The sequence below is a fragment of the Megascapheus bottae genome, chromosome 10, assembly GCF_031878675.1.
Source record: "Megascapheus bottae isolate mThoBot1 chromosome 10, mThoBot2.hap1, whole genome shotgun sequence".
NCBI classification, from domain to species: domain Eukaryota; kingdom Metazoa; phylum Chordata; class Mammalia; order Rodentia; family Geomyidae; genus Megascapheus; species Megascapheus bottae.
Window position 1 is genome coordinate 63,103,350 of NC_143518.1, and position 27,036 is coordinate 63,130,385.

Here is a 27,036-nt window from a genome sequence, read left to right on the forward strand (position 1 = left end):
CGGCGCCCGGAGGCTGTCGGGAAGGAGGCGGGGTGACGTGGGGCTGACGAGTTCCGCGGCGGGTTTGCCGAGGTCGGTGGCCAGCGGCGGCGGTCCCGGCGGTGCCGCTTGGCGGAGAGGCGGCGGTGGACGGGCCGGTGTGTGACCGGGGCCATGACGAGCAATGCCGGGGAGTGGTGCCTTATGGAGAGCGACCCCGGAGTCTTCACCGAGCTCATTAAGGGATTCGGTGAGAAAACCCGGGGCCGTCCTGGGCCGGGGGACGACGCGGGGGAGGCCCGGGGCCCCGCGCCACCGCCGCCCGCGCGGGCGCCTGGCTGCGGGGCCCCGGGGCGGGGCCGGCTCGAGCCCCGCCGTACGCCCGCCTCCCGGACGCCGCGCCCCCCCAGCGGTCCCCGCGCCGCCAGGTGCGGCGCCGAGTGGACGGGGCCAGGGAGCCCGCCGCGGCGCGTCCCCTCCGGGGTGGCGGCCGAGCCCCGCGCCGCTCGGGAGCCCGGGGTCCGCGAGGCGCCCGGCGGCTCGGAGCCCCGCCGACCCCCGAGGGCGGGCCCGGTCCTCCGAGCGCGGCGGCTTCCCGCGCGGCTCCGCCTCGGACGCCACGTGCTCCGTCCTCCCGCCGCCGATCTTCCCCTTCCCCCCGGTGCCCTGCCTCGCCCGGGGAGGGCGGCGGGCGCGGACCTTTTGTTGTCGTTCGTCGCATTTCCTCGAGGACTGTTTCTAGCTGTTTTGTGACCACGCGTCCCTGGAGTAGCGTTGATGTAGACGTCCGTCGTACACGGATGAACGCGTAGCACAGCACTTAGCTTATGTTGCTCACCGCGGGCATGCTGGTCCGGGTTTGGGCAGTTTCATCGTGAGTACTGTTGGGGAGAACTGACAGACCAGAGTAATTGTTACGTTAAGAGCATGCAGAAAACAGTCAGAGAACTCAGGTCTTGGAGGCACACGGGCCAAAGGAAGAGCTTAAACAGCGATGCTGTGTGTTCCACGTCTACCTCGTAGGATGCAGCAGAGGTCAAACAAACTAAGGTCCTGGTCAGGAAGAGCAGCTGGATCTGAAGGTGACAGGGTAAACTGAGGCCGTCTACCCTTTGGATTACCCTGTTGTCACTGGGTACTTACCATCAGAGGGATCTGGATGAAACTGAAGTATTTTGAAATGAGATGGCTTTCGAAATCAAGACACGTTATGGGTGTGGTGTGCCTGGAGTGAATGAACAGGCCGAGCTGCTCACTGCGTAGACTAGAATAGTCTCTTAAAGTGGTGAGAGAAGTGGCTGGACCGTAGGAGTGGAGTGGAGGGGACAGTGTAGACTCAGCACTTTGCCGAGATTCCTTCCCCTCTTGCATGTGGAAACGCCTCTCCATTCTTTTGGAGCAGGAACACATCCATAACATGCTACATTGAAGAAGGAGTTCTCAGGGCTGCCAACCTTCCAGTAGAGGTTGAGTAGTAGTATATTTCTCCTACAGCTAAGGAAAGAGAAATTAACAGGACTACTGAATGGATGTGGGCAAGAAGTGAAAATGACTCTGGCTTCTACCTTGGGTGCCTGGTAAAATATAGTTAGAAGAAAAGGCTCAATTTTGGGGTCAGTTTTGGGCTTAAACTCAGTTTGAGATATTTCTAGGTTTAACCAAAATGTTAGCTGCTAGGGTATTTTCGTGGGCATTCACAAGTATTATAACAATAAGTTTATTTTTTTTTAAATTTGTGCATTTATTGGGTTCTGGTGGCTTAGGCTTGTAATCCTAGCTACTCAGGAGGCTAAGATCTGAGGATCACAGTTCAAAGCCAGCCTGAGCACTAAAAACCATGAGACTCTTATCTCTATTTCAGCCATAGAAAACGGGAAGTGGGGCTGAGGCTCAAGGTGTAAAGGTGTAGGGGGGTAGCCTTGAGCTGAAGAGCTCAGGGACAGTGCCCAGGCTCAGAATTCAAGCTCCATGCCCCACAACAACAACAAAAAGTCTCAGTTGGGCACAGCTACTCTGGAGGTTGAAATCTTTGAGGATGAAGGTTCAAAGCCAGTCAGGATGACCATGAGATACTTATCTCTAATTAACCATCAGAAAACCAGAAGTTGTGCTATGGCTCAAAGTGGTAGAGCAGTAGCCTTGAGCTGAAGAGCTCAGGGACATCCAGGCCCTACACCTGACCAAAAAAAGAGTCTCAGGGACCTTACTGCCTGGGCTGATTTTGAACTGCGATCCTCAGATCTTAGCCTCCCGAGTAGCTAGGATTACTGGAATGAGCCATAGCACTTAGCTTAAAACTTACTTTTTTTTTTTTCTTTCTTTTTTTTGCCAATCCTGAGCTTGAGCTCAGGGCCTGAGCACTGAGGCTTTCTCAAGGCTAGCACTCTACCACTTGAGGCCACAGCACTGCTTCCGATGAATCGAATCTGGGCCTTCATGTATGATAGACAAGCACTCTACCACTAGGCCAAACTCCCTGCCCAAAAGTTACTTTTTAAACTGAGATGCTGACACATTTATGCTTTAATTGTTATGGTGCACATCCACAGAATACATTAATAAAGATTGCCATTATAAACTGCACTAATGGGGAGCAATGAAGACTAGGTTTCCTCATAGACAAAAGGCTCAAATTTCATTTCAGGAATGAGAGAATGAAGAACACATTGAACCTAGATTAAGCAGGTGGAAAGAAATAATAAGAATCAGAATTAAAGTGATTGAAACAGAAGGGAGAAAAATAGAGAAAATCAATGAAACAAAAACAATTTCTTTGAGATGTGGTGAACCTCTAGCCAAATTGGTCAGATCGAAAGAAATCATAATGCATAGGAGTGAGAGAGGTGACAACATTACACACTCTATAGACTCCATCTCCAAAATAGCTAGCAAAAAATGAAGATGGAGGGCATTGTTAGAGCCGTGGAGTACCAGCCTAGCAAGCTAAGCTAAGCAAGTACGAGACACTGAGTTCAGCTGGTACCAGCAAAGGAAAGTAATAATGTGTCCATTTTAGGTCTGCCAGTTGGGTTCATATAATTGTGTGTGGCATTGTTTTAGGAGAGATTGAGGGCTGTCAATCCATTTTTCTCCTGTGGTCATATCACCACCATCCAAAAATCATTTGTTTATATCAGCCTGGAGCTTGAGGTGGGGGAAAGCATCTGGAGGTTTTGTGGGATGTGCAGATGCTGGGCCACCCTATTTTTTTTTTTTTTTTTTGTGGACTTCGTGAAGGGAAGTCGAATTGTCAAAGCTCTCTGTTGGAAGAGAGCTTACCTAGTTTAGTACATTGACAACAGTCTGTGAGAGTCCCTCCCAAGTATTTTTCTTGTGCTAGTCCTGGGGCTTGAAATCGGAGCCTAGATGATGGTTATGAGCTTTTTGTTTGAGGCTAGCACTGTATCACTTTAAGCCACAACTCCACTTGTGGTTTTCTGGTGATTAATTGGAGATAAGAGTCTCACAGACTTTCCTGCCAGGGCTGGTTTTGAACCATGATCCTCACATCTCAGCCTTTTGAGTAAGTAGGATTATAGATGTGAGCCCCCAGTGCCGAGCCCAGATACATTATTACTCACTGTCACAGGTGTCACGCACTGTGAACCCCGTATTTAAGAGGTTGAAACAGTAGGATTGTAAGTTCATGTCCAGCCTGGCCTACATACTGAGCGCTTAAAATAAAAAGTTGTGTGTCAATAGCTCATGCCTGTGAAGTCCTAGGTGCTTTGAAGGCTGAGTTTAGGAGGAATGCAGTTCAGAATTAAATGTGGCAGAAAAGTTCTCAAGAGCTAGATGCATTAGCATGGAGCTGTCATTCCAACAACAACTGGAACCCTAAAATCCGTTCCAACACGTGTGCAGTTTCTGCAGTTCTTTTGCTTTTACATTTTTTTTTTTTTTCAAATAGGTTCTTGAGCTTTATTCCTGTCAACCCAAGCCCCAGATTCGCCTACCTCTACCTCCCTAATGCTTAGGATTGCTGGCGTGGTACATGCCATATGGTAACCACACCTGGCCCCTTTGGTGCCTTTCTTAACTAACATACAAATGGTTCAAATTTATGAGTTTTCTTTCCAACTTGATATGTATGACCATGTATCATTCTCTGTTAAGAGCTAGTCAAGTTTTCTTTAGTTCACCATTTAAACCGGTGCAGTAACTCTTTGTGCATACATCTTAATATCAGAGTGACCACTTGATACCTGTTGAATAGTTCAAGCAGCAACACAGGATGATGTCAGTGCCTACAGCCTTGGCATTATTTTTTTTTCTGTGTGCATGTGTGATGCTAGGGATTAAGGCATGATCCCTTGAATCTTAGCTCTACTACTGACTGACAGCCTGATTTTTCTTTCTTTCTTTCTTTTTTTTTTTTTTTTAGAGCTTTCTTTGTTAGAGCTTCCAAAGCTCTCATTTAAAAGTAATCTGAATACCGTAGCCTAGTGGTAGAGTGCTTGCCTAGCATGCACAGAGCCCTGGCTTCTCTTCCTCAGTACCACATACACAGAAAAAGCTGGAAGTGGAACTGTGGCTCAAATGGCAGAGCGTTAGCCTTGAGCAAAGTGTCCAAGGACAGTGCCCAGGCCTTGAGTTCAAACCCCTGGACTGGCCAAAAAAAAAAAAAAAAGAGTAATCTGAAATATTAGTGCCTCAACTTTGGGATCAGATGTGGGTTTTCATTTCCTGGGACACAAACTAGCTGTAATACATTTAGTCAAGCTGTTCTAAATCCTCTTCATTAAATTGCTGCCTTGCAAGGGTTAAGAGAAAATGCATTTAAGCACTTTAGATAGAAGAGACACTGGTAAATGTAGTCATTGTGTTGTCTTGTGTTATACGAGCTAGCATTTAGTGGGGCCCCTAGAGTGAGGCACTGTCTTAATCTCTATTCTTTCAGCAACTGTGAGTAGAGGGAATGCAGAGGTGAATGGTCTTGGGCTAGTAATGGAGCAGGCGTGATTCAAACTGGTTTGAGGTTAGTTGCATTTTACTGCCTGTTAACTGGATTTTTTAACTTTGATCGGCACCATTCACATTTTAAGCCAGGTAATATTTTTTATTGTGAACCAAGGTTTCAGTGTCTGTTTCACTGTGTTGCCCAGGCTGGCCCAGGACTCCTAGGCCCAGCCAGTTCTCCTGCCTCCACCCACCGACTACCTGGGACTACAGGTGTGCATATCGCTGCCCCTAGTTGGAGCGCTTGTGAGGGCTGTCCAGTGGTGTGGAGGTCTCTACTCTCTAGATCCCAGCAAGCAGACCGTCCCATTCCTCCCTCTAGTGACACGAATAAGAGTGTCTGTGCACATTGCTACACGTTTTCTGGGGAAACACGTATACTTCCCACCTGTAGCACCTGTCCCAGAAGCAAAGCTTATTGGAGAGGGAGAAGTTTAGGGTACCTTGTAGTAGTTGAGAGTATACAATCAGAGTGCATCCGAACTGAAGGCATGATTTCAAAGTAATTACTGGTGACTTGCAAAAGAGAACTATATCGTAACTTTTAAAAGAGGGCAAGAATAAGGTAGGGAAAGTTTAATAGAGGAAGAAGAGATAAGGATTGAAAGGGAAAAGAAGAGGGTGCTAATGTAATGGAAATAATGGAGTTGTGAATAATAGAAGAATGTGATAAGTAATAGAATATGGCCATGAGCCTTATCACTTCTCACATACTAGTTTGTATGTCTGTGTGACTTCTTGCTGATTGTTATTGTAAAGGTGCTATACGCAGGGGTTACAGTTAAATAAGTCACGTAGTGAGTACATTTCTTTTTGAACAGTGTCACCCACTTCCCTCACTATCTCCCAGTTTTTCTCTCCTGACCCCCTCATACCAAGTTGTATAGATTTTTTTAATATTCTTTTTTATTGTAATTAATAGAAGGGTTACATTATATTTGCCAGATAGAAGGTGCATTACTTCACACATTGATACCTGTTCTCATGTTTTTGTCCCCATTTTCCTCCCCCCACCCGCTCCCCTCATCTTGTTTCCCCCCCTTTCCTATCCTATTTTGAATAAACAAATAAACATATACAATATACCAGATAACAAGGTAAGATACTGTAACTGATGAGATAACCAGGGACAACAAAAGAGATGAGAAATAGCATAGTACATTAAGAACAATAGTCACACATTATATGGCTCTTGTTTCCATATCCTGGAGGTCCTTTCATTAAGCCTCATCCTATATGGCCTATGTATCTAGGTTTTGTTATATTGTAAACCTCTGCTAGGAGAGTCCAAGATTTATACTAATTATGACAAGTGAGGGAAACCATTGAGCCCATGGTCCTTTGAGTCTGACTTACTTCACTTAATGTGATTTTTTTCCAAAAACAGTGGTTAGATGCCATGAAGTAGGTGGCAATGCCTTAACCGTATGCATATTGCCAAGCCCGAGGGCCTCTTCCATCCTTGTCAAGGTGAATGCTAACCCTCTCTCCTTTCACACAACACCCAAGTTGTATAAGTTTTTAACGTAGTGCCTAGTGAATATCTCTGCTGCATTTGTTCACCCTTTGTGGCTTTTAAAATCAATGCTGTATTAAATGATAAAGGAAAATGTGAATTCATTTCTTTTTTTTCTTTATTTTCCTTTTTTCCTGTCTTGGACTTGTGCTCAGGGCCTGAGCACTGTCCTTGGACTTTCTCAAGGCTAGAACTCTACTATTTGAGCCTCAGCACCACTTCTGGCTTTTTTTCTATGTCTGTAGTACCAAGGAATCGAAACCGAGTCTTCATGCATGCTAGGCAAGCATTCTACCACTAGGCCAAACTCCCGGCCCATGAATTCATTTCTTTTCTAAAGAAAGTAATTTTTTTTTCAGGTTGCCGTGGAGCCCAAGTAGAAGAAATATGGAGCTTAGAGCCTGAGAGTTTTGAAAAATTAAAGTAAGTAAAATGCAAGTTGTATTAGAGGTAATATTTCCATACTTCAGACTTAGGTCTGAAGTGGCTTCTTTGCGTGTGTTTTTACTGCTAAGGATTAGATGGCATTCCAGTTTTGTAGCCATGATACTGAAGCTTATGGGTAGGTAACCTGCCAGGACCATCCATCTGTGAATACTAACATCACAATGTACTGGCTGGATGATTTTTCACAATATCACTTGTAGGTAAGTAGTGTTAGGATGTAGAACAACACATTTTATCATAAGAAGCATGAATTGGGTCAGGCTGCAGAGGCATATTAATAATGGCTTGTTACAAAAGTTGTAGAACAAGTTCCACCTGTATTGACAACAGGAAGTATCATCCTCTTCCCTATCACCTCTCAATTCTGACTTCCCTGGACCTCCATATTATCAAGCCTTCACCCTGCAGCCTACAGATGGCAGTTCTCTGTGAGGAGTGTTCTTGGGTTCCTGGAACAGGGACAGAATAGGCTTTTACAAGGACGCATGAGGATCTTGGCAAGGTGGCTTACAGTGCTCAGGATAGCATAACAACTGTGGTTTAGGCCAAGCACTAATCCTAGCTACTCGGGAGGCTGAGATGTGAGGATCCTGCTTCAAAGCCAGCCGGAGCATTAAAGTCTGTGAGACTTATCTCCAATTAAGCCACCACAAAACTGGAAGTGGTGCTGTGACTCAAAGTGGAAGAGTGCCAGCCTTGAGCTGAAATGCTCAGGGACAATGCCCAGGTCCAGCGTTCAAGCCCCACGACCCACGCACACACAAAAAAGAATTACGGTTTAAAGCCAGCCCAGCAAAACAATTGTGAAGCTCCTTCTTAGTTATTCAAAAGCTAGGCTTATAGTGTTAGAGGGGTGTCTCAGGGGATAGAGTGCCAGCCAGTGATGGACAGCAGTAGATACTGAGTTGAAGTTGCAATCTAGGACAAAACCAACCAAACTGTGTTTGATGTTATGGCCTATCATCTCATCTGTGCAAATTGAGCAAATTGAGACCTGGTTCAAAAAATAACGAAAACAAAGCCGGGACCAGTAGCCCACACCTGTAATCCTAGCTACTGAGTGGGCTGAGATCTGAGGATCAAAGTTCAAAGCCAGCCTCAGCACAAATGGACCTGAGACTCTTATCTCCAGTTAATCTCTAGAAGATGGGAAATGGGGCAATAGCCTTGAGCTGAAGATCTCTGGGACAGTGCCCAGGCTGAGTTCAAACCCCTGTGACCCACAAAAAAAAAACAAACACATACACAAAAAAACCCGGAAACAAAAGAGCCTGAGTGGTAGTATTTCTGCCTAGGAATTCAGACTCTAGTAATGCCACAAACAGAAAAGGAAAGTGATAACTTAAGTGTTACTGTTTTTTGTTTGTTTTTTCCGGTCTTGGGCCTTGAACTTTGGCCCTTGTCACCGTCCCTGAGTTTCTTTTGTGCAAGACTAGCACTCTGCCACTTGAGTCACGTTGCCATTTTCTGCCTTTTCTGTTATGTGATACTGAGGAATTGAACCCAGGGCTTCATGCATGCTAAGCAAGTGCTCTACCACTAAGCCACCTTCCTAGCCCTGACTCCCTCTATTTGATATGTGTGCTGTCAGCTGTTCATTTGTAAACATTCTGAAAGAACTTTACATATACCTTGGAACTCTAATTAAGATTAATAGCTTCTGGTGCTGGGAGTTTGGCCTAGTGGTACAGTGCCTAGCATGCACAAAGACCTAAGTTTGATTCCTTGGTACCATATACATAGAAAAAAGCTAGAAGTGGTTCTGTGGCTCAAGTGGTAGAGCTCTAGCCCTGAGAAAGCCCAAGGACAGTGCTCATGCCCTGAGTTCAAGGATTGGAACTGGCAAATAATAATAATAATAGCTTCTAGCTTTGCTATTATATGTTCTTAATTTCCTACTTTTAAGTGAGGTATTATAAGGTAGAAATGAATGATGTGCAGCTTTGAGGATAAACTTTTTCTACCATTTCTATTTGAACTTAGTTGTACTAGCTTCTAAGGCATCATTCTTGCGATTGACAATAACAATCATAATCGTGGATCGTGGAGCTTGAACTCAAGACCTGGTAGCTGTCTCTGAGCTTTTTCTGCTCAAGGCTGGTGTTCTACCTTTCATTTTCTGATGAATTGGAGATAAGACTTTCAAGAACTTTCCTGTCCAGGCTGGCTCTGAACCATGACCTTCAGATCTCATCCTCGGAATAGCCTTTGAGTAGCTAGGAGCTAATATGATAATGATGGTGGTGATTAATTTTTTTGGTGTGCTCGTCCTGGGGCTTGAAGTCAAGGCCTAGGTACTATTTCTTAGCTTTTTTGCTCAAGTCACTTGAACCATACCTCCACATTTTTTTTCCCCTCTGTGTCATGGGGCTTGAACTTAGCCAGAGCTAGCGCTGTCCATGAGCTCTTCTTTAGCTCAAGGCTACTTCCCTACTCCTGGGCCTGGCCACTGTGCCTGAGCTCTTCAGCTCAAGGCTACCACCCTACCATTGAGCCAAGCCCACTTCCTGTTTTCTAGAGGTTAATTGGAGATAAGATCTTAGATTCTTTTGTGTCTAGACTAGCTTTGAACCTTGATCCTCAGATCTCAGCCTCCTGAGTGGCTAGGATTACAGGCATTAGGCACTGATTAATTACTGGCTGTAATTAATATGTTAATAGTTTGTGAAAGATTTGATGCCGCTAATTTTCCTTTTTGTTTTCTAGGCCTGTTCATGGATTAATTTTCCTTTTCAAATGGCAGCCAGGAGAAGAACCAGCAGGCTCTGTGGTTCAGGACTCTAGACTTGAAACCATATTTTTCGCCAAGCAGGTATGGTCTCTTCACAGTCTCCAGAGCCCAGGGACTTTGTACTTTTGGTGTGGCAATCAAACTTTTTGTCTTGAAGTTCTTTTACACACTTAGAAATTGCACCAGGACCAGGAAAGTGGTCTAGTATATGCTGGCCTAGCATACACAAAGCCCTGGGTTCAATTCCCTGGAACCAAATACACAGAAAAAGTTGGAAGTGGCATTGTGGCATAAGTGGCAGAGCACTAGCATTGAGCAAAAAATTGTCCTAAGACAGTGCCCAGGCCCTGATTTCAAGCCCCAGGACCGCCCCCCCCCCAAAAAAAAAAATTGTACCAAAGAGCTTTTATGCGAGTGTATGTCAGTATTTATTATATTAGAAAGTAAAACTGAAGCATTTAAAAATATTGATGACTTAATAGGAACAAAGAAGTTTTACATCTAAGTCAATAGCCATTTGTGTGTGTGTGTGTGTGTGTGTGTGTGTGTCAAATGAAGGGCTGTATACACAGTAGGCAAGAGCATTATCACCCACTAAGGTACATCTCAGTGCTAAAGTAACCCTCTGAAAATGAATTATAGACTCTAAAACAAAAAGGTTGCCTTGTTTCCAATATTTTCAAATTTCTTCCATATCTAGCTTCATAGTACCCAGCTGGCTTCTCCTCTCTGTTTCTTCTTTTCATTTAAAAGAAATCAGCTTGCATGCAATAGAAGGCCTTGAGACTTGCTGTAGAATTAAAGATAGATAGCAGAGGCTTTTGTGGAAACTATGGGAAAGTACACAATGTACCATAGATAGAGAATGGAGGTGAACAGATTTCAGCAAGTCATACTTCAGTATTGGAGTAATTAGCACCTCTAATATATAATGGATTGAATGTGAGAATGGGAGAGGAAGATATATCGACTATTTTTTCCTTAAAAGTAGAATTATTACTGAGTGCCAGTGGTTCATACCTGTAATCCTAGCTATTCAGAAGTCTGAAATATGAGGATCATGGTCTGAAGCAAGTCTGGTCAAGAATGTCTCCAAAAAGCTCAAAGGAGACCTAGAGTTGAAATGGTGGAGTATGGTAGCTTTGAGCAAAAAAAGCTAGGGATAGCACCCAGGTCCTGAGTTCAAGCTCTCAAAATAAACAACAAAAATCTTCTAGAATTATTATAATTACTGTATCCTTGTATTTATTTGGCTAGTATTGGGGCTTGAATTCAGGGCCTCCCACTCTCATGGCTTTTTCACTCAAGGGTAATGCTTACCACTTGAGGCACGCCTCCAATAACATATGTAAGATTGAACCAGATAAAGTATGTTTTGTATATTTTTAGAGACTTTTTGCACTTAGTATTAAGATTCATATGTAAGTTGTTCCTGGTGGTTCATTTACTTTGCATGCTGATACCAATTTTGTGACCATGTTGTTGTGTACTTTCATTTGAGTTTTCCATTAGAGTATGGGAAATTTGTGCTCTAAGTATTGTGAGCCCCGTTTCCTTTTCATTGCCTATCTTCTGTATACCCATAGAAGTAGAGTTAATTCTGTTAAAATTTACAGTTACACTAGCAAAGTGTGAGAGTTCAGAGTTAAATATTACAATACTTTTAGGTCTGCATAAAAGAAATGGCCCCTTTCCTTGACTCTCTCCTCTCATACCCTAGAAGTTACCAGCCAGCACCTGGAACCCAGTCAGCTAGCATGCTTGGGGGCAGTGGGCGGCCCTCCTTCCTCGGGGGTCTTTTCCTGTCCTCTGAGGTCACCTCTGCTTCCACTATGTCACTATGTCTACTTTCCTACCCGCCTACATAATCTTTCTCCTCCCACCATAATCCCTCTTGGATTCCATCTTCTGTGTTTGGAGATTTCTGGATAAACCCTCTTCTCTTGAACCAAGTGGGAGTTTCAGCAACCCTCACAAATATGTGATACTGTTGAGCTTTTAAAATTTTAACCAGCTAATTGGTTCTGAAATGGTATGTTGTCTTGGATTACATCTGCCTGAGCCACCACCACCCTAGGCTATTATAATTATCATTTGAATTCAATATAAACTCATCGTTTTGGGGTTATCAACAGATAAAGCATTTTTCTAGCTCATGCCTGTAATCCTAGCTACTGAGGAGGCTGAGATCTGAGGATCAGAGTTCAAAGTCAGCCCGGGACTTAAGAACGTGAGATTCTTATCTCTCTGGTTAACCACTAGGAAACCGAGGTGGGGCTGTGGCTTGGGTAGGGCGGTAGCCTTGAGCTGAAGAGTTCAGGGACAGCGCCCAGGCCCACAGTTCAAGCCCCACGACTGACCCCCCCCCCACCAAAAAAAAAGGGGGGGAAAACATTTTTCTAAACGAAGTCATAGCAAATTCACATTTCTGTTTTGTAGGTAATTAACAATGCATGTGCTACCCAAGCCATTGTGAGTGTGTTACTGAACTGTACCCATCACGATGTCCATTTAGGAGAGACGTTATCAGAGTTTAAAGAATTTTCACAAAGCTTTGATGCAGCTGTGAGTATGATCGTCTACTTATCCTTTTAAAGTGACCTATTTATAATAGGTCTTTTTGTTGTTGTTGTTATATTTATCTTTTTTTTTTTAACCTGTCGGTATAATGTATAGTGGGAATAGGTCTTGTCTTAATAGACTACTTTTACAATCATTTTAGATGAAAGGGTTGGCGTTGAGCAATTCAGATGTGATTCGACAAGTGCACAACAGTTTTGCCAGGTAAAAGCCTTGTGTTAAATATATTCTCTTCTCTCTACCTGTGTTAAATAAGTTCTAGTCTCTCCTTTGTTCTGTATTTCTTAATTTTGTTTGATCCTTTAGGTCTGTGTTTTCTTTACTATAGACAGCAGATGTTTGAATTCGATACAAAGACATCAGCCAAAGAAGAAGATGCTTTCCACTTTGTCAGTTATGTTCCTGTTAATGGAAGACTATATGAATTAGATGGATTAAGGGAAGGACCAATTGATTTAGGTAATCTGGTTCTCTTACCGAGTGTTAACTGTTATTTTAACTACAATGCTGCTGAAATTGTAGAGGTGAAGTTACTGTGAGGAGGTAGTATGATAGGATGGCCTTAAGCTGCTCACAAAGTAAAATAATATATATTAGAAGGACATGTTGACATCCACATTATGATTGAGGCCTTTAATTTTCACCTCTAGGAGAGGTGAACCCATAACGTGTATAGTACACATTTTCTAGGTAATTTAAAAACTGTTCTTAATGGATTCGTTGTTCTTGTCACCTTTAATTTAGTGATAAGAAGTAGTTAGCTTTTGGGGGCCGGGAGTTTGGCCTAGTGGTAGAGTGCTTGCCTAGCATGCACGAAGACCCAGGTTCGATTCCTTAGTATCCCACATACATAGCAAAAAGCCGGAAGTGGTGCTGAGGCTCAAGTGGTAGAGCGCTAGCCTTGAGAAAGTCCAAGGACAGTGCTCAAGCCCTGAGCTCAAGCCCAGGACTGGCAAAAAAAAAAAAAGGAAATAGTTAGCTTAAAAAAAAAAAAAGCTTATCATTTCTGTTTTCTTTTTTCTTTCCTTTTTTTGTTAGTCATAGGGGTCAAACTCAGGGCTGTTTCTGAGGACTTTTGTGCAAAGCTAGTAGTTTACCATTTTGAGATACAGCTCCACTTCTGGATTTTTAAGTGGTTAATTAGAGATAAAGACTTTCATGGGAGGAACTTTTCTGACCAGGCTGACTTTGAACCATGATCTTCAGAACTCAGCCTCCTGAGTAGCTAGAATTACAGGTGTGAGCCACCAGTGCCCAGCGTCTTTATTTCTTACCATCATTTTGCATTATTTTCATTCTGTTTTTTAGTTTGCTAAATATTTTCTTAATCAAAACTTTTATTTTAGTGTTGCCTTTTGTACCAGAACAAGAATAGATTTCTTACAATCACATTCCCTTTTTAACCTTGAGAAAAAACGGTGAATGATTATTAGAGGGTGGAGTCACAGTCTATGATTCTGAAATGTTACTGAAGGAATAGAACTACTAAGAATGTGTGAGTGCCAGGGATCAAGCTCAGGGTTGCGTGTGTGTTGTGCTGCTGAATGACATTCCCAACTCCGTGCAAAGGATTTCAAAAGTACTTTTTAAAAATTTGGATTTAAATCTAACAAAATTGGTTTCCTTGAATGGCATGTTACATCCTTGGTAATTTTATATGTGTTACACTTTTGAGCCAGCGCTCACTCTTGTGTAATCCTAGCTACTCAAAGGCTGAGGGGGCTGGGAGTTTGGCCTAGTGGTAGGTAGAGTGCTTGCCTAGCATGCACGTAGACTCAGGTTTGATTCTGTGGTGCCATATCCATAGAAAAAGCGAGAAATGGTGCTGTGGCTTAAGTGGCAGGGTTCTAGCCTTGAGAAAGCTCAGTTCCTGAGCTCAAGCCCAGGACTAGCAAAACAAAACAAACAAAATACCCGCTGAGATCTGAGGATCATGTTTCAAAACCAGCCCAGGCAGAAGATCTGAAGGTCTATGAGACTCTTATTTAACCACCAGAAAAATGCTCGAGTGGTAGAGTGCTGTCCTTGGGTACAGAGAAGCTTAGGGACAACACATAGGCCCTAAGTTCAAGCCCCAGAATTGGCAAAAAAAAAAAAAAAAAAAAAAAAAAGGTGGGGGGAGCAGGAGTATAGCTTAGAGCTAAATTGCTTAGTTAGATGCTTGAGGTCCTGGGTTCTTTGTTTCATCCCTTGGGGGAAAAAAGTAAAAATGTGCTCTCATCCTGGGGCTTGAACTCATGACATGGATACTTTTGAGGTGTTTTTTTTTTTCCCTGTCGAAGCTAGTACTCTACCATTTGAGTCAGATCTTCTGGCATTTTTGGTAGTTAGAGATAAGAATCTCTCAGACTTCTCTGTGCATGGCTGACTTCAAACTGTGATTGTGCAGCCTCTTGAGTTGTTAAGATGACAGTTTTGAGCTGTCAGCATCTGGCTTGCTCATACTTTTAAAATAAAATCTTGCATGCAGAATCAATAGTCTGTCTTGTGCAGATCTGTGTGCTTTTTTATTTTTTATTTTTGGCCAGTCCTGGGGCTTGAACTTGGCCTGGGCACTGTCCTTGAGCTTTCTCAAGACTAGTGCTCTACCACTTGAGCCACAGCACCACTTCTAGCCTTTTCTGTACATGTAGTATTGAGGAATCAAACTCAGGGCTTCATGCATGCTTAGCAAGCACTCTACCACTAGGCCACACTCCCAGCCCTTGTGTACTACTTTTATGTTTAAAAATATTTATCTTAGCAGGTCACAGTGGCTCACGCCTGTAATCCTAGCTACTGAGGAGGCTGAAGTCTGAGGATCACGGTTCAAAGCCAGCTCTGGCACAAAAGCACCTGAGACTCTTATCTCCAAATAACCTCTAGAAAATGGGAAGTGGGGCCTGGCTCAAGGGGTAGGGTGGTAGCCTTGAGCTGAAGAGCTCAGGGACAGCACCCAGGCTGAGTTCAAGTCCCATGACCTACAAAAAGAAAAGAAAAGAAAAAAAATCTTTTTATGTTTGACATTTATTTTTCTGTGTCTGAAAATTATTTCAATTACATTTCCTATTTGAGTCATTGGTCTGATCTCTGCATGATTTCTGCTGACTTCATTCTTGTTAGCCATTCTTAATTCATTAGAATCATAAAATATGGAAGAAGTTCTAAAACATTAGCCAGTTTAGTGCAACTTTGCTGTAATTTCTTGGAAAGAGATGGTTGAAGCACTTGAGTAGAGTTGATCTTACATTATGGCTGGATACATTATGACTTAGTTGACAAGAACTCACATTTAGTACCTGCTACTTTAACTCACTGGCTGTGGCCTTACTTCCTTACCCATGCCTCCAGCCTTGTCTTTTTCCCTTTTTTGGGGGAGGGGGGGTTGGTGGTGGGACTTGAACTCTGGGCCTGGGCACTGTCCCTGAGCTCTTCAGCTCAAGGCTGTTGCCCTACCCCTTGAGCCACAGTGCCACTGCTGGTTTTCTGGTGGTTAATTGGAGATTAGAGTCTCTGACTTTTGAGTGCCCTGGCTGCCTTGAACCATGATCCTCAGACTTCAGCCTCCTGAGTAGCTGGGATTACAGGCGTGAGTCACCATGCTCAGGTTTGTACTGATAGTGACTGACGTTTTTCTAAGCCTGAGTTTCATCATTTGTAAAATGAAGATCCTTAATTTCAGAGTTTGAGGTTTCAATGAGAGAACATTTTACTCATTACTTTCTTAAATGTTTGTTTCGTGTCTAAGAAGTCACATGATAATATGACAGTGCAGGTTAAGATAACCTCTTTGTCCTGAATGTTGAAGACATGGTGGCTCATGCCTGTAATCCCAGCTCTTGGGAGCCTGAGGTAAAACAAATATGTGTGTGAGATCAGGCCGGGAGACATCGCAGGACCCTGCCTTGAAACAAAAAGGGAAAGAAGAAACTTACACTGTCCTGAATTTGCTAAAGTATTTGAAAAACATATCTCAGATAAAACTTTTGAGAGAATGTTAATACTGCTTTTTGCTGATTTTGTTTTAACTGTTTTTACATTTCTTTCTAGGTGCATGTAATCAAGATGACTGGATTAGCGCAGTAAGGCCAGTCATAGAAAAAAGAATACAAAAGTAAATGCTCTCTTAATGTAATTGGCATAGCATTCTGACTTCTAAGTTTGTTTTTGTTTTTACTTGATTCTTTAACATTGTGTTTAATCGTGTACTTGATTGGACTAATTCATTCAGGAAATCTATTCTTTTAAGATAGGACTGCATTTTACTAAGCAGTGTGGCGCCTTGCTGGGCACGGTGGTGATAATCTCTGTACTCTACATTCGGGAGGCTGAGGATGGTGATAATGTGCTAGAGGGTGGTGACTGATGCGACACGTTTCTGCTCAGGCTGGCATCAAGTGTTCAAGGTGTTAGCTTTGTGAGTTGCTAGGATTACTAGTCACTGCCCTGCTCATTGGCTTTTGTTTTGGCTGTTGAAACCCTCGTGTCCTTTTTCTACTGTAGATGATAGACCCTGATGAGACTCATTGTCTCCAGATAGTCTCCTCCAGGCGAACATGTCCTCTCACCAGTGCCAAGTCATAGTCCTAATGCAGTCCACTTTACCTCCCATTTCCTCCTGATGCTTCTGTAGTCACATTGCTGTTATTTTTGGCCTGTGCCTACATGGTATTTTTCAGTTTCCTTGTTTGTTAGTAGGTGCTTAGAATCCCATAAAGGTTTTTGTATTTTAAGTCTGTCATCCATTTTGAAGTAATTTCATATGCATTTTTTGTGGATATGTTTATTTTTCCTTACGCATACTCATTTCTACCATTTAAACATGTCCCATGCTCCAGTGAATTCTTCTGAAATCTTTGTTAGAAAAAGACAAACAGGGCCTGAGTGGGTGATTTTTCTCCTGGGTTCACTATTTTCCTCAGATCTCAGCCTCCTGAGTAGCTAGGATTACAGGTGTGAGCCACTGCGCCTGGCACCATTTTTTTTTTTTAACTTTTTGTATTTCTGGCAGTGATACACTGACTTGATTACTGTAGTGAGTACTTCCCAACAAGAGCTAAACTAGGGAATGCTACTTCATTTCATTCTTTCAGCTTACTTTAGTTATCACTAACTTGCATATGAACTTAATATAAGCTTAATGATTACATACAGTAGTTTAATTCTGCCCTTGTTTTTAATTCTTTTTTTTTACTTCTCCATTTTCTTTTTCCCATTTTGCTGTGGGTTACTCGAAACTTTTTTTTTTAAATCCTGTCTTTATCTGTCATATTTTTTTTTTCCCCCAGTCCTGGGCTTAAGCTCAGGGCCTGAGCATTGTCTTTAGATTTTTCTCAAGGCTAGAGCTTTACCACTTGAGCCTCAGCATCTCTTCTGGCTTTTTCTAAGTATGTGGTACCAAAGAATCAAACCTGGCTCTTTGTGCATACTAGGCAAGCACTCTACCACTAGGCCAAACTCTTGGCCCCTATCTGTCGTATTTTTTAGTGTTGTTTTCTTTTCTTTTTTTGAGGATTCTCAAGCATGTCAGTCAACATTTGACCAATTTTAGAATAATGAGTGTAACCTTATCTTCTTTCCCTTAAAACACAATTGTCTCATTATTTTCTTTATATTTTAGAACATCACATAATACAGTTTTTGCTGAATGTCTAGAGGACACATACTGTCTTGATACATGCTTTTACTCTTTGCTAGTGCTTTAGGACTCCTCCCTTCATGGTTTTCCCATTAGAAACTGTAAATGATGTTGTAGCATAGGTCTTCCTTTATCTGCAAATCCAGATTTCTCCCTCCTTCCTGGCACATATTTTCAGAGGATGTAGAATCAAGCCTGACAGTCTTTGTTAGTTCTGTTCCTTCTCTCTGCCATCATGGTTTCTGAAAATAAAGCTCTTGTCATCTTCCTGTAGATCTAATGTTTCTCATGCTGTTTCAAGGACATTTTTGTTTCAGATGTCTGTCCTACGTCTTCAACTCAGTTGTAGCTGGGGCATTGTCTTGGAGCTTTTGTGCATAAGACTGGCACTCTACCACTTGAGTTGCAGCTCTACTTCTGCCTTTTTGCTGTTTAATTGAAGATGAGAGACTTTATAAGATGCCTGATTATCTTTGAATTGAGTTCCTCAAACCTCAGCCTCCTGAGTAGCTAGGATTACAGTCATGAGCCAGTAGCACTCATTAAGAATTTTTTCTTCATCTCTGTACTGAGTTCAAAGCTATAGTTACACCACACTGTGTTTTTCCTAGCAAATAGATTGATGAGAAACTCTTGAAGAGAAACTTAATGCAAAAAAAAAAATGCTAATATCTTTTATGTGTTTTCATCCATGTTTTATGGATACCTTTCTAAAGTTCAGTTCTTACCATAAATAAGCTTTTGCAGTGAGGGATTATTCTGGTTTAAGAGTAGTGGAAATTGGAACAGGGGCTTGGCTTAGTGGTAGAGTGCTTGCCTAGCATGCATGAAGACCTGGGTTAGATTCCTTTGTACCACATGCATAAGCTGGAAGTGGTACTGTAGCTCAAGTGGTAGAGTGCTAGCCTTGAGAAAGTCCAAGGACAGTACTCAGGCCCTGAGTTCAAGCCCAGGACTGGCAAAAAAAAAAAGTGCTATGTATATATGCTGGGTCCTGTGGCTCATGCCTTTAATCCTAGCTACTCAGGATGCTGAGATCTGAGGATCAAAGCCAGCCCGGGCACTAAAGTCCAAGAGACTCTTACAACTCCAATTAACTATCAGAAAACCTGAAGTGGTGCTGTGTATGGTTCAAGGTGTAGGGCGGTAGCCTTCAGCTGAAGAGCTCAGGGACAACTCCCAGGCCCAGAGTTCAAGAACCACAACTGACAAAAATAAATAAATAAAGCTGGAAATGGAGCTGTGGCTCAAGTGGTAGAGCTCTGACTTTGAGAAAGCCCAAGGACAGAGCTCAGGCCCTGAGTTCAAGCCCCAGGACTGGCCCCCAAAAAAGAAAATACAGTGTGAAAATCAAATTGAATTCTAAAATGTTATACAGTTTATAATGATAAATCATGTGAATTTTTATAATGTTTTATGCATCTGTAACATAAATATAACTATATTAGGAAGAAAAGCTACATAATTTGGAAAAAGATTATGAGTCTCAGGATATCAGTATATTAGAACACTGTTAGATGAAAAACCTATGTAGCCAGCTCAAGGCTCCAAGTGCAAGCCTGCACTGCCAAAAAAAAAATAGGCATACAGGGATGATAGTATAATTAACCCCAAAATGTTGGACCTTAGTTTCTGAGTTCTAAGTAAATGAATTTTGTTTCTTATAAATTTAGGGAAAAATAATGGAAGTTAAATTTGCCATTTCAATGAAGTACAATTAACATTTTATGATATTTTAAAATAGTTGTGAATGATAAAATTTATTTATTTGTCAATCCTGGGCCTTATACTTGGGCCTGAGCTCTGTCCTTCGGCTTTCTCAAGGCTGGTGTTCTATCATTGGAGCCACAGCACCATTTCCAGCCTTTTTCTATATATGTGGCACAGAGGAATCGAACCCAGGTCTATCATGCATGCTAGGCAAGCACCCTTACCACTAGGCCAAACTCCAGACTCAGATTTATTTTTTGCTTCACATACTCTCATATATAGACCTTGAAAAGATCAATTTTTTAATATGAACCAATTGGTAGATTTTTGTTTATCCTGAATTATATGGTAATCTTAGGGAATTATAATGGTGGCTCTATAATTTTATTACATTGTAATTTTTAAAATAACTTTTCTAGGTACAGTGAAGGAGAGATTCGGTTTAACTTAATGGCCATTGTGTCTGACAGAAAAATGATATATGAACAGAAAATAGCCGAGTTACAAAGACAACTTGCAGAGGTTTGTGGCCATATTTTGTTTTTTTTTCTGACCATTTCTTGTGTGACCATATTTAATTTTTCTACCGGGGAAAGTATTTGCTATCTTTTTCGATATTTTTTATTATTTATTTATTTATTTTTTAGGGTCATGGGACTTGAACTTGGCCAGGGTGCTGTCTCTGAGCTCTTCAGCTCAAGGCTACCACCCTGCCCTTGAGCCAAGCCCTACTTTCCGTTTTTTAGCGGTTAATTGGAGATAAGAGTCTCAGGTCCTTTTGTGCCCGGGCTGGCTTTGAACCTTTGATCTGAAGATCTCAGCCTCCTAAGTACGTAGGATTACAGGCGTGAGCCACCGAGCAACCTTTTCTATTTTCTAAACAGGTATAACAAGGTTGGGATTCAGGATGGCCTTGGTTGGGAGTCTGGCTTTGCTGTTTTCTGTTAATGAGCTTGTGGCAGGAGGCTAGTAGCAGTGACTGCTCAGGTCATCTGAGGCTCGAAGGAGACCTTGCATGTAAACCACTGGACACAGTGATTGGCAGGTGCTAAACCAGGGTTAGCAATGAAGTGTTCTTGTGATAAACAAGATAGAACACGATAGAACTGAGTATACTGTGTATATTTACATTTGCATGAAATCTTTTTTTTTTTTTTTTTTTTTTCCCTTTCTGGGGCTGAACTCAGGGCCTGAGCACTGTCCTTGGGCTTTCTCAAGACTAGCACTCTCCCGCTTGAGCCACAGCACCACTTCCAGCTTTTTGATGTATGAGGTTCCAAGGAATCAGAACCAGGTCTTCCTGCATGCTAGGCAAGCACTCTACCATTAGGCCAAACTCCCAGCCCAAAGATAAGTCTTTTTAAACATAAAAGTAGCACACAATGGTTACTTTTATGTTACCTTTCTGTAGTAAATATGATTAGAAAGCAGAACTAATAGTAGAACAAAACCATGCTTTGATTACATTTCTTAAGTGAATACCAAAATTTACTTTGTAGCTTAATAGAAACTATAGCAACATTGTATGTTACAGTCCAGTATATTCTGGGAGATAGATTTGCATTATACCAGGAGTCTGGAAAGTACTATTTATGACTTGCTCCTTTAATTTTGCGATTACTAGGCTGACACTCTTGTCTCTAATGTGCAGAGTAGGAATTGGAAAGCAGTTGGTTGCTGTGAGCCATTTCAGTGTTCTGGACTTAAGCTCGGTCATTAGGGTGTACCATTTCCTTTTCCCAAGGAGGAGCCTATGGACACTGATGAGGGCAGCAGTATGTTAAGTGCCATTCAGTCGGAAGTGGCCAGGAATCAGATGCTTATTGAAGAAGAAGTACAAAAGTTAAAGAGATACAAGGTATGATTTTTAAAACTACGTTCCTCTAATGTTTTCACAAAAATACTGTGATTTGAGAGAAGGTTTGCTGATTCCTTTGTGGCTTTTCCTCCTATAATTTACCGATTTTCAGAATAACAATTGATTTTCTGATACTCTACAACAGTAAGTAGTGTGGTTTATTTTGGTTTTTGTTTTTTGTGGTTGTGAGCTGGGAGCCAGCGATTTCTAACTGTAACCCAGTAACTACTTGGGAAGCTAAGATCTAGGATCATACAGCCCAGCAGGAAAGCCATGAGACACTTCTCTCCAGCTTATCCCCCCAAATCCAGGAGTGGAGCTGTGGCTCGTGTGGTAGAAGGCTTGCCTTGAGTACAGAAGTTCAGGGACAGGCTGGGAATGAGTACTCACCTGGCATGCATGAAGCCCTGGACTCAGTTCCTCAATACTAAATACACAGAAACGGTGGGAAGTGGTGCTGTGGCTCAAGTAGTAGAGCGCTAGCCTTGAAAAATGAAGCTCAAGGACAGTGCCCAGGCACTGAGTTCAAGCCCCAGGACTGGCAAAAAACAAAACAAAAAAGGATAAGGAGCTGGGCAAGGTAGCTCATGCCTGTAATCCTCGCTATCCAGGAGGCTGAGATCTGAGGACTGCAGTTTGAAGCCAGTTTGAGCAGGAAGGTCCATGAGACTCTTATCTCCGGTTAACCATTGTGAAACCAGAAGTGGAGCTATGGCTCAAGGTCATAGAGCACTAGCCTTTAATGAAAAAGGTTAGGGACAGTGCCCAAGACCTGAGTTCAAGCACCATGCCCAACCAACCAAATAAAATAGATCAGCCCAAACAAAAAATGACTGTTCTCCCCTCCTACTCACAGTCTCAACCAGTAAAAACCTAGAATGGTGGAACCTTGAACATAATATTCAAGGCAAGGACCAAGGTGTAATAATAGCTGGTTCTCAAAATAATGAAAGTAGACGTGGTTCAAGTGGTAAGAGTGTCTTCCTACCATCTATGAGGCCTTGTTAAGAAAACAACTGGGGGGCTGGGAGTGTGGCCTAGCATGCACAAAGTCCTAGGTTTGATTCCGCCATACCACACACAGAGACATTGAAGAACAGTGTCCAGGCCCTGAATTCAAGCCCCAAGACTGGGGCAAAAAAGGAACCAGAAACAGATGGGTCTTTACCGGGAAACCTGGTGGATGCTAGACACCAGGAAGCCAGGCTCATGGTAAGAAGTAGGGGTGACAGCTTCAATTGGTACTTCTCACATCACATATTTATCCTGGGACTTGAACTCTGGGCCTGAGCACTGTCCTTGGCTTTTCTCAAGGCTAGAGCTCTACCACTGGAGCCACAGCACCATTTCCAGCTTTTGTCTTTGTATGTGGTACTGAGGAATCAAACCTGGGTCTTTGTGCACGCTAGGCAAGCACTGTACCACTAGGCCAAACTCCCGGCCTCACATCATAGTTTTTATACAATTTTATTATCTGTACGTGGATGTGAAAAGGGATTTCAGTTCAACATGTCTGTTTTAGTTTGACAAAAGCCCCAGCTACTTGTTAGTTATACATATTTATAGTCCTCCCTCCCTCCCTCCCTCCCTCCCTCCCTCCCTCCCTCCCTTCTTCCTTCCTTCCTTCCTTCCTTCCTTCCTTCCTTCCTTCCTTCCTTCCTTCCTTCCTTCCTTCCTTCCTTCCTTCCTTTTTCTTGTCTGTCATGGGGCTTGAACTCTGGGCACTGTCCCTGAGCTCTTCAGCTCAAGGCTACTGCCCTACTCCTTGAGCCACAGTGCCACTTCTGATTATCTGGTAGTTAATTGGAGATAAGAGTCTCAGGTCCTTTTGTGCCCAGTCTGGCTTTGAACCTTGATCCTCAGATCTCAGCTTCCTGAGTAGCTAGGATTACAGGTGTGAGCCACTGTGCCCAGCTATGGTTATTATCTAATTTAAGCAACTACCTGAAATAAAATGTAAGTTCTTTTCAGAATCTAATAATGTTAAAATATTTAGAAAAGCTTTGCTCTAAGATTAGGGTAAAATGGTTCTCATACTCAAAAAAATGATCATGTTAGAATTTAACTTAATTAGTCGTATATACACCAGTGACTTATGCCTGTAATCCAAGTTACCCAGGAGGTTGAATTCTAAGTATCAAGATTTGAAGCTAGACCAAGACAATCCTTTTTTTGTGTGTGTGGGTAATGGGGCTTGAACTCTGGCCCTGAGCTGTTCAGCTCAAGTCTACAACCCTACCCCTGGAGCCAAGCCCTACTTCCGGTTTTCTAGTGATTAATTGGAGGTAAGAGTCTCATGACTTTAGTGGGCTGGCTTTGAACCATGATCCTCAGATCTTAGTCCTGAATAGCTAGGATTACAGGCGTTAGCCACCGGTGCCCGGCTTTATTTCTTTGTGGCCGTATTGGGGCTTAAACTCCGGTCTTTTTTTCTTGCCAGCCCTAGGCCTTGAACTCAGGGCCTGAGCACTGTCCTTAGGTTTCCTCAAGGCTAGAACTCTACCACTTGAACCACAGCACCACTTCCAGCTTTTTTTTTGTATGTGTTAGGAATTAAATCCAGGTCTTCGTGATGGCCATGCAAACACTCTACCATTAGGCCAAATTCCCATCCCCCACTTTTTTTTTTTTAAATGTAGTACATTTCTGTTTTAAATTACATGGAAAGAGTAACAGAAAATAAGCAGAAATGTAATTAGTGTAATTTGACGTGTTTTATTTTTAGATTGAAAATATTCGAAGGAAACATAATTACCTGCCCTTTATTATGGAATTGTTAAAGACTTTAGCAGAGCATCAGCAATTGATACCACTTGTAGAAAAGGTAAGTATCTTAATGTTAACAAGTAATTAATATGGAGATAAAATTTCTTGAAACATTTTTAGTTTTATTCTTTAGCATTTACCTATTATTTTTGTAAAATATGAGAGAATTAGTTTTGCTTAATACTGTGAAATAAAAATAATTACCCAACAATTTTAGCCAACAATTTTAGCATTAAACTAAAATTTAAAACACTGTTATTTGAATAAAATCTAAATTTAATGTAAATAGTTTAGATAGTAGACTTTTCATCTAGTTTGGAATACATTTGAATTGATATACCTTTTTTTAATATCAGAGTTTTAAACTACTGGACATGGTAGGATCCTACTTATAGGGCTAACACAAATGAGGGGAAAAATGATTTCTAATATTTGTTTTCTTCACTAAATGGCACTTAATAAAATATTTGCGTGATAAATGAAGTGCAGTTAAATCGTTTTACATTTATACTGTGAATCAGCATTTCTGAAAATGACCGTCACCGGGCATTCTTTAAAATACCTGTTACCTGGCCCCTTCCCAGATACTCTGATATTAAAGGAATCATTAATAAGTTCCCCAAGTGATTCTAATACAGCTGATCTGAGAACCACATTTTGAGCCACACTTTTGAGAAGACACTCCTAGGCAAATAACATTCTGGACCTTAATTTAAAGACCAGAACATATGGTAGGTATATTTTCCTTACTAATTTTTAAAAGTATGAAAGCAAAGCACGTGTCAGCTGTTTCCTCTGAGATTTGAATTCTTTTAAGATTTATCTGTTACCTGTGTCATGTGTTCCAACTTTTACTAATAGATTAAAAATTTATTGTGAAATATTGCTAAATCTTCTCTTCTCCACATGGTCTTGTTGTTTATGTATCTTAGAGCATTCCAAGATGGGAAACGGACTTAAGGTTTTAAATGAACAATTCAGCTCCTGTGATTCTCTGAATTGCATAAACTGTTCTTTGTATAAAACACTATGAACTGTTTCTCAGTGAAAAAAAGGACCTCATGTGCAGAACTGAGTTGAATAGGATTTAAGATTTTCTGTAACTCTGATGTCGACATTATAAATCTTAGAATTTCGCCTTAAGATTTTTTTTTTTTTGCCAGTCCTGGGCTTGAGCTCAGGGCCTGTGCTTGGACTTTCTCAAGGCCAGAGCTCTACCACTTGAGCCACAGTACCACTTCTGGCTTTTTTCTATGTATGTGGTACCGAGGAATTGAACCCAGGTCTTCATGCATGCTAGGCAAGCACTCTACCATTCGGCCAAACTCTTGGCCCCAAGATTTGTCTTTGCTATTTTTTTGTGCAAATTAGAAAAAAAGTGTTAATTTTTCATGACAGTGTTTACACTAGTATTTATTGATTGATTGTTGGTTATGGGGCTTGAAACTCAGGGCCTGGGCACCACCACCCCGAGCTCTTTTGCTTAAGACTAGAAACCTATTACTTTGAGCCACAGCTTCACTTGTTTTCTGTTGGTTATTTAGAGATGAGTGTCTCACAGACTTTCCTGCTCTGGCTGGCTGTGAATCTGAATCCTCCTATCTCAGCCTTCTGAGTCGCTCGGATTACAGGCCCCAGCTGGGGCAGTGTTTTGAGAGCATTCAGAGCAACAGATTTTCAGCTTTGTTAGAACCATAATTCGGAGGTTGCAGCCCTTTGGACACGAGGTGGAAATGTGTGATACCAAATGTTACTATGGCTCCAGCTTCATTTGTTCCTTTGCCTTTTAAACCCCCCCCCCTTTTTTTTTTGAGGAAGTACCTATTGACCTCTTTGCCTATTTCTGGAAACCATTTTGTAATAACATTGTAGAAGTGAGTGAGACTCTCACTTTACATATGTGTGTGTACAGTAGCGCCTGTTCCTCCTGGGATCTGAAGGACTTGAGACTCATCGTTAGGAAGTAATTTTTAGTACCTAAACTGTTGGGTTGAACTCATTGATGAAATACGCAGCAGTAATGTAGGATTATTTCCTCTGAGTAGCATCGATTTCCAGCCCTGCAAAGCAGTACTTGAGAAGACCCTCAGCAGATTTTATTCTGTGCTCTAAAACATCCAGCTTTTTGTAATAGATTACCTTTAATTGTTAGGCAAAAGAAAAACAGAACGCAAAGAAAGCTCAGGAAGCCAAATGAAGTGGAGGCTCTGGGATGTGGATCCTGTTGTGCGCCGTTACTCACGGAGACCTCCAAGGAACTCGGAGCCCAGTCCCGACAGACTAGTGCACGTTCGCCAGCAGTAGCTGTCTTTAATGCATGGATTCCAATCTCCCTGCCTGCATCATCTGAATAAAATGCTATCACGAGTGCTTGCTCACATTCCTTCTTTGACATTGGGTCGGGATAACTGGAACTGCAGTCATGAACATAGCACATCTTCAAATCACACTCTTCCTGGAATTGTTCCAATTAAGCCTATTGATGTATTGGTTTAAATATTTCTAATTATGACAGGTCTTAAACCAGATCACTTACGAGAAAAATTTAGTTTTTGTCTTTGATATGTTTTGAGAATCTTAAAGCCGGATTTTATCTGATTATTTGGTATTTGTGTAAACCATTGTAAGAAAAACTAAAGTACAATTTCTAGTTACTTTTTAACTTCTGCCGGCAGAAAAAGTTATTTTTTAACTGCTGCCAGTTTTATTGTAGCAAACTTTCTTCAAATGTTTGGAATTACTTGTTTGTTCTGTTGTAGAACTATTCTAGGAAATCTGGATATTATACAGATTTCAGGTTAAGAACAAAGTGTAGGCTGGAGTTTGGAGACTTTGAGTTGAAACCCTAATATTGCCCCCCCCCCAAAAAGAAA

The 27,036-nt window shown here is 42.0% G+C and overlaps 1 protein-coding gene and 2 non-coding genes across 6 annotated transcripts; 2 read left to right on the forward strand and 1 right to left on the reverse strand.

The window, feature by feature from the left end:
• The first annotated feature begins 7 nt into the window (after positions 1-7).
• On the forward strand, positions 8-26,530 carry Uchl5 (ubiquitin C-terminal hydrolase L5). Of its 4 annotated transcripts, none has more exons than XM_090341491.1 (11): positions 8-229; positions 6,814-6,877; positions 9,608-9,713; positions 12,072-12,197; positions 12,355-12,416; positions 12,541-12,671; positions 16,242-16,305; positions 19,959-20,061; positions 21,284-21,397; positions 24,123-24,221; positions 24,748-24,885. In XM_090341491.1, the coding sequence occupies exons 1-11, from the start codon at positions 154-156 to the stop codon at positions 24,754-24,756; spliced, it is 954 nt and encodes a 317-aa protein (XP_090197617.1). In that variant the 5' UTR covers positions 8-153; the 3' UTR covers positions 24,757-24,885. The 4 variants fall into 4 exon arrangements, with proteins under 4 accessions (XP_090197617.1, XP_090197614.1, XP_090197615.1 ...); XM_090341488.1 differs by lacking the exon at positions 24,748-24,885 and adding an exon at positions 26,316-26,530 and having other exon boundaries at positions 14-229; XM_090341489.1 differs by lacking the exon at positions 24,748-24,885 and adding an exon at positions 26,316-26,530 and having other exon boundaries at positions 15-229; positions 21,287-21,397.
• Positions 1,345-1,475, forward strand: LOC150058606 (small nucleolar RNA U109). The gene has a single exon (XR_016536965.1). It is a non-coding gene; the product is annotated as a small nucleolar RNA U109 (small nucleolar RNA).
• On the reverse strand, positions 6,317-6,442 carry LOC150058607 (U6atac minor spliceosomal RNA). Its single transcript, XR_016536928.1, has one exon. It is a non-coding gene; the product is annotated as a U6atac minor spliceosomal RNA (small nuclear RNA).
• Positions 26,531-27,036: the final 506 nt, after the last annotated feature.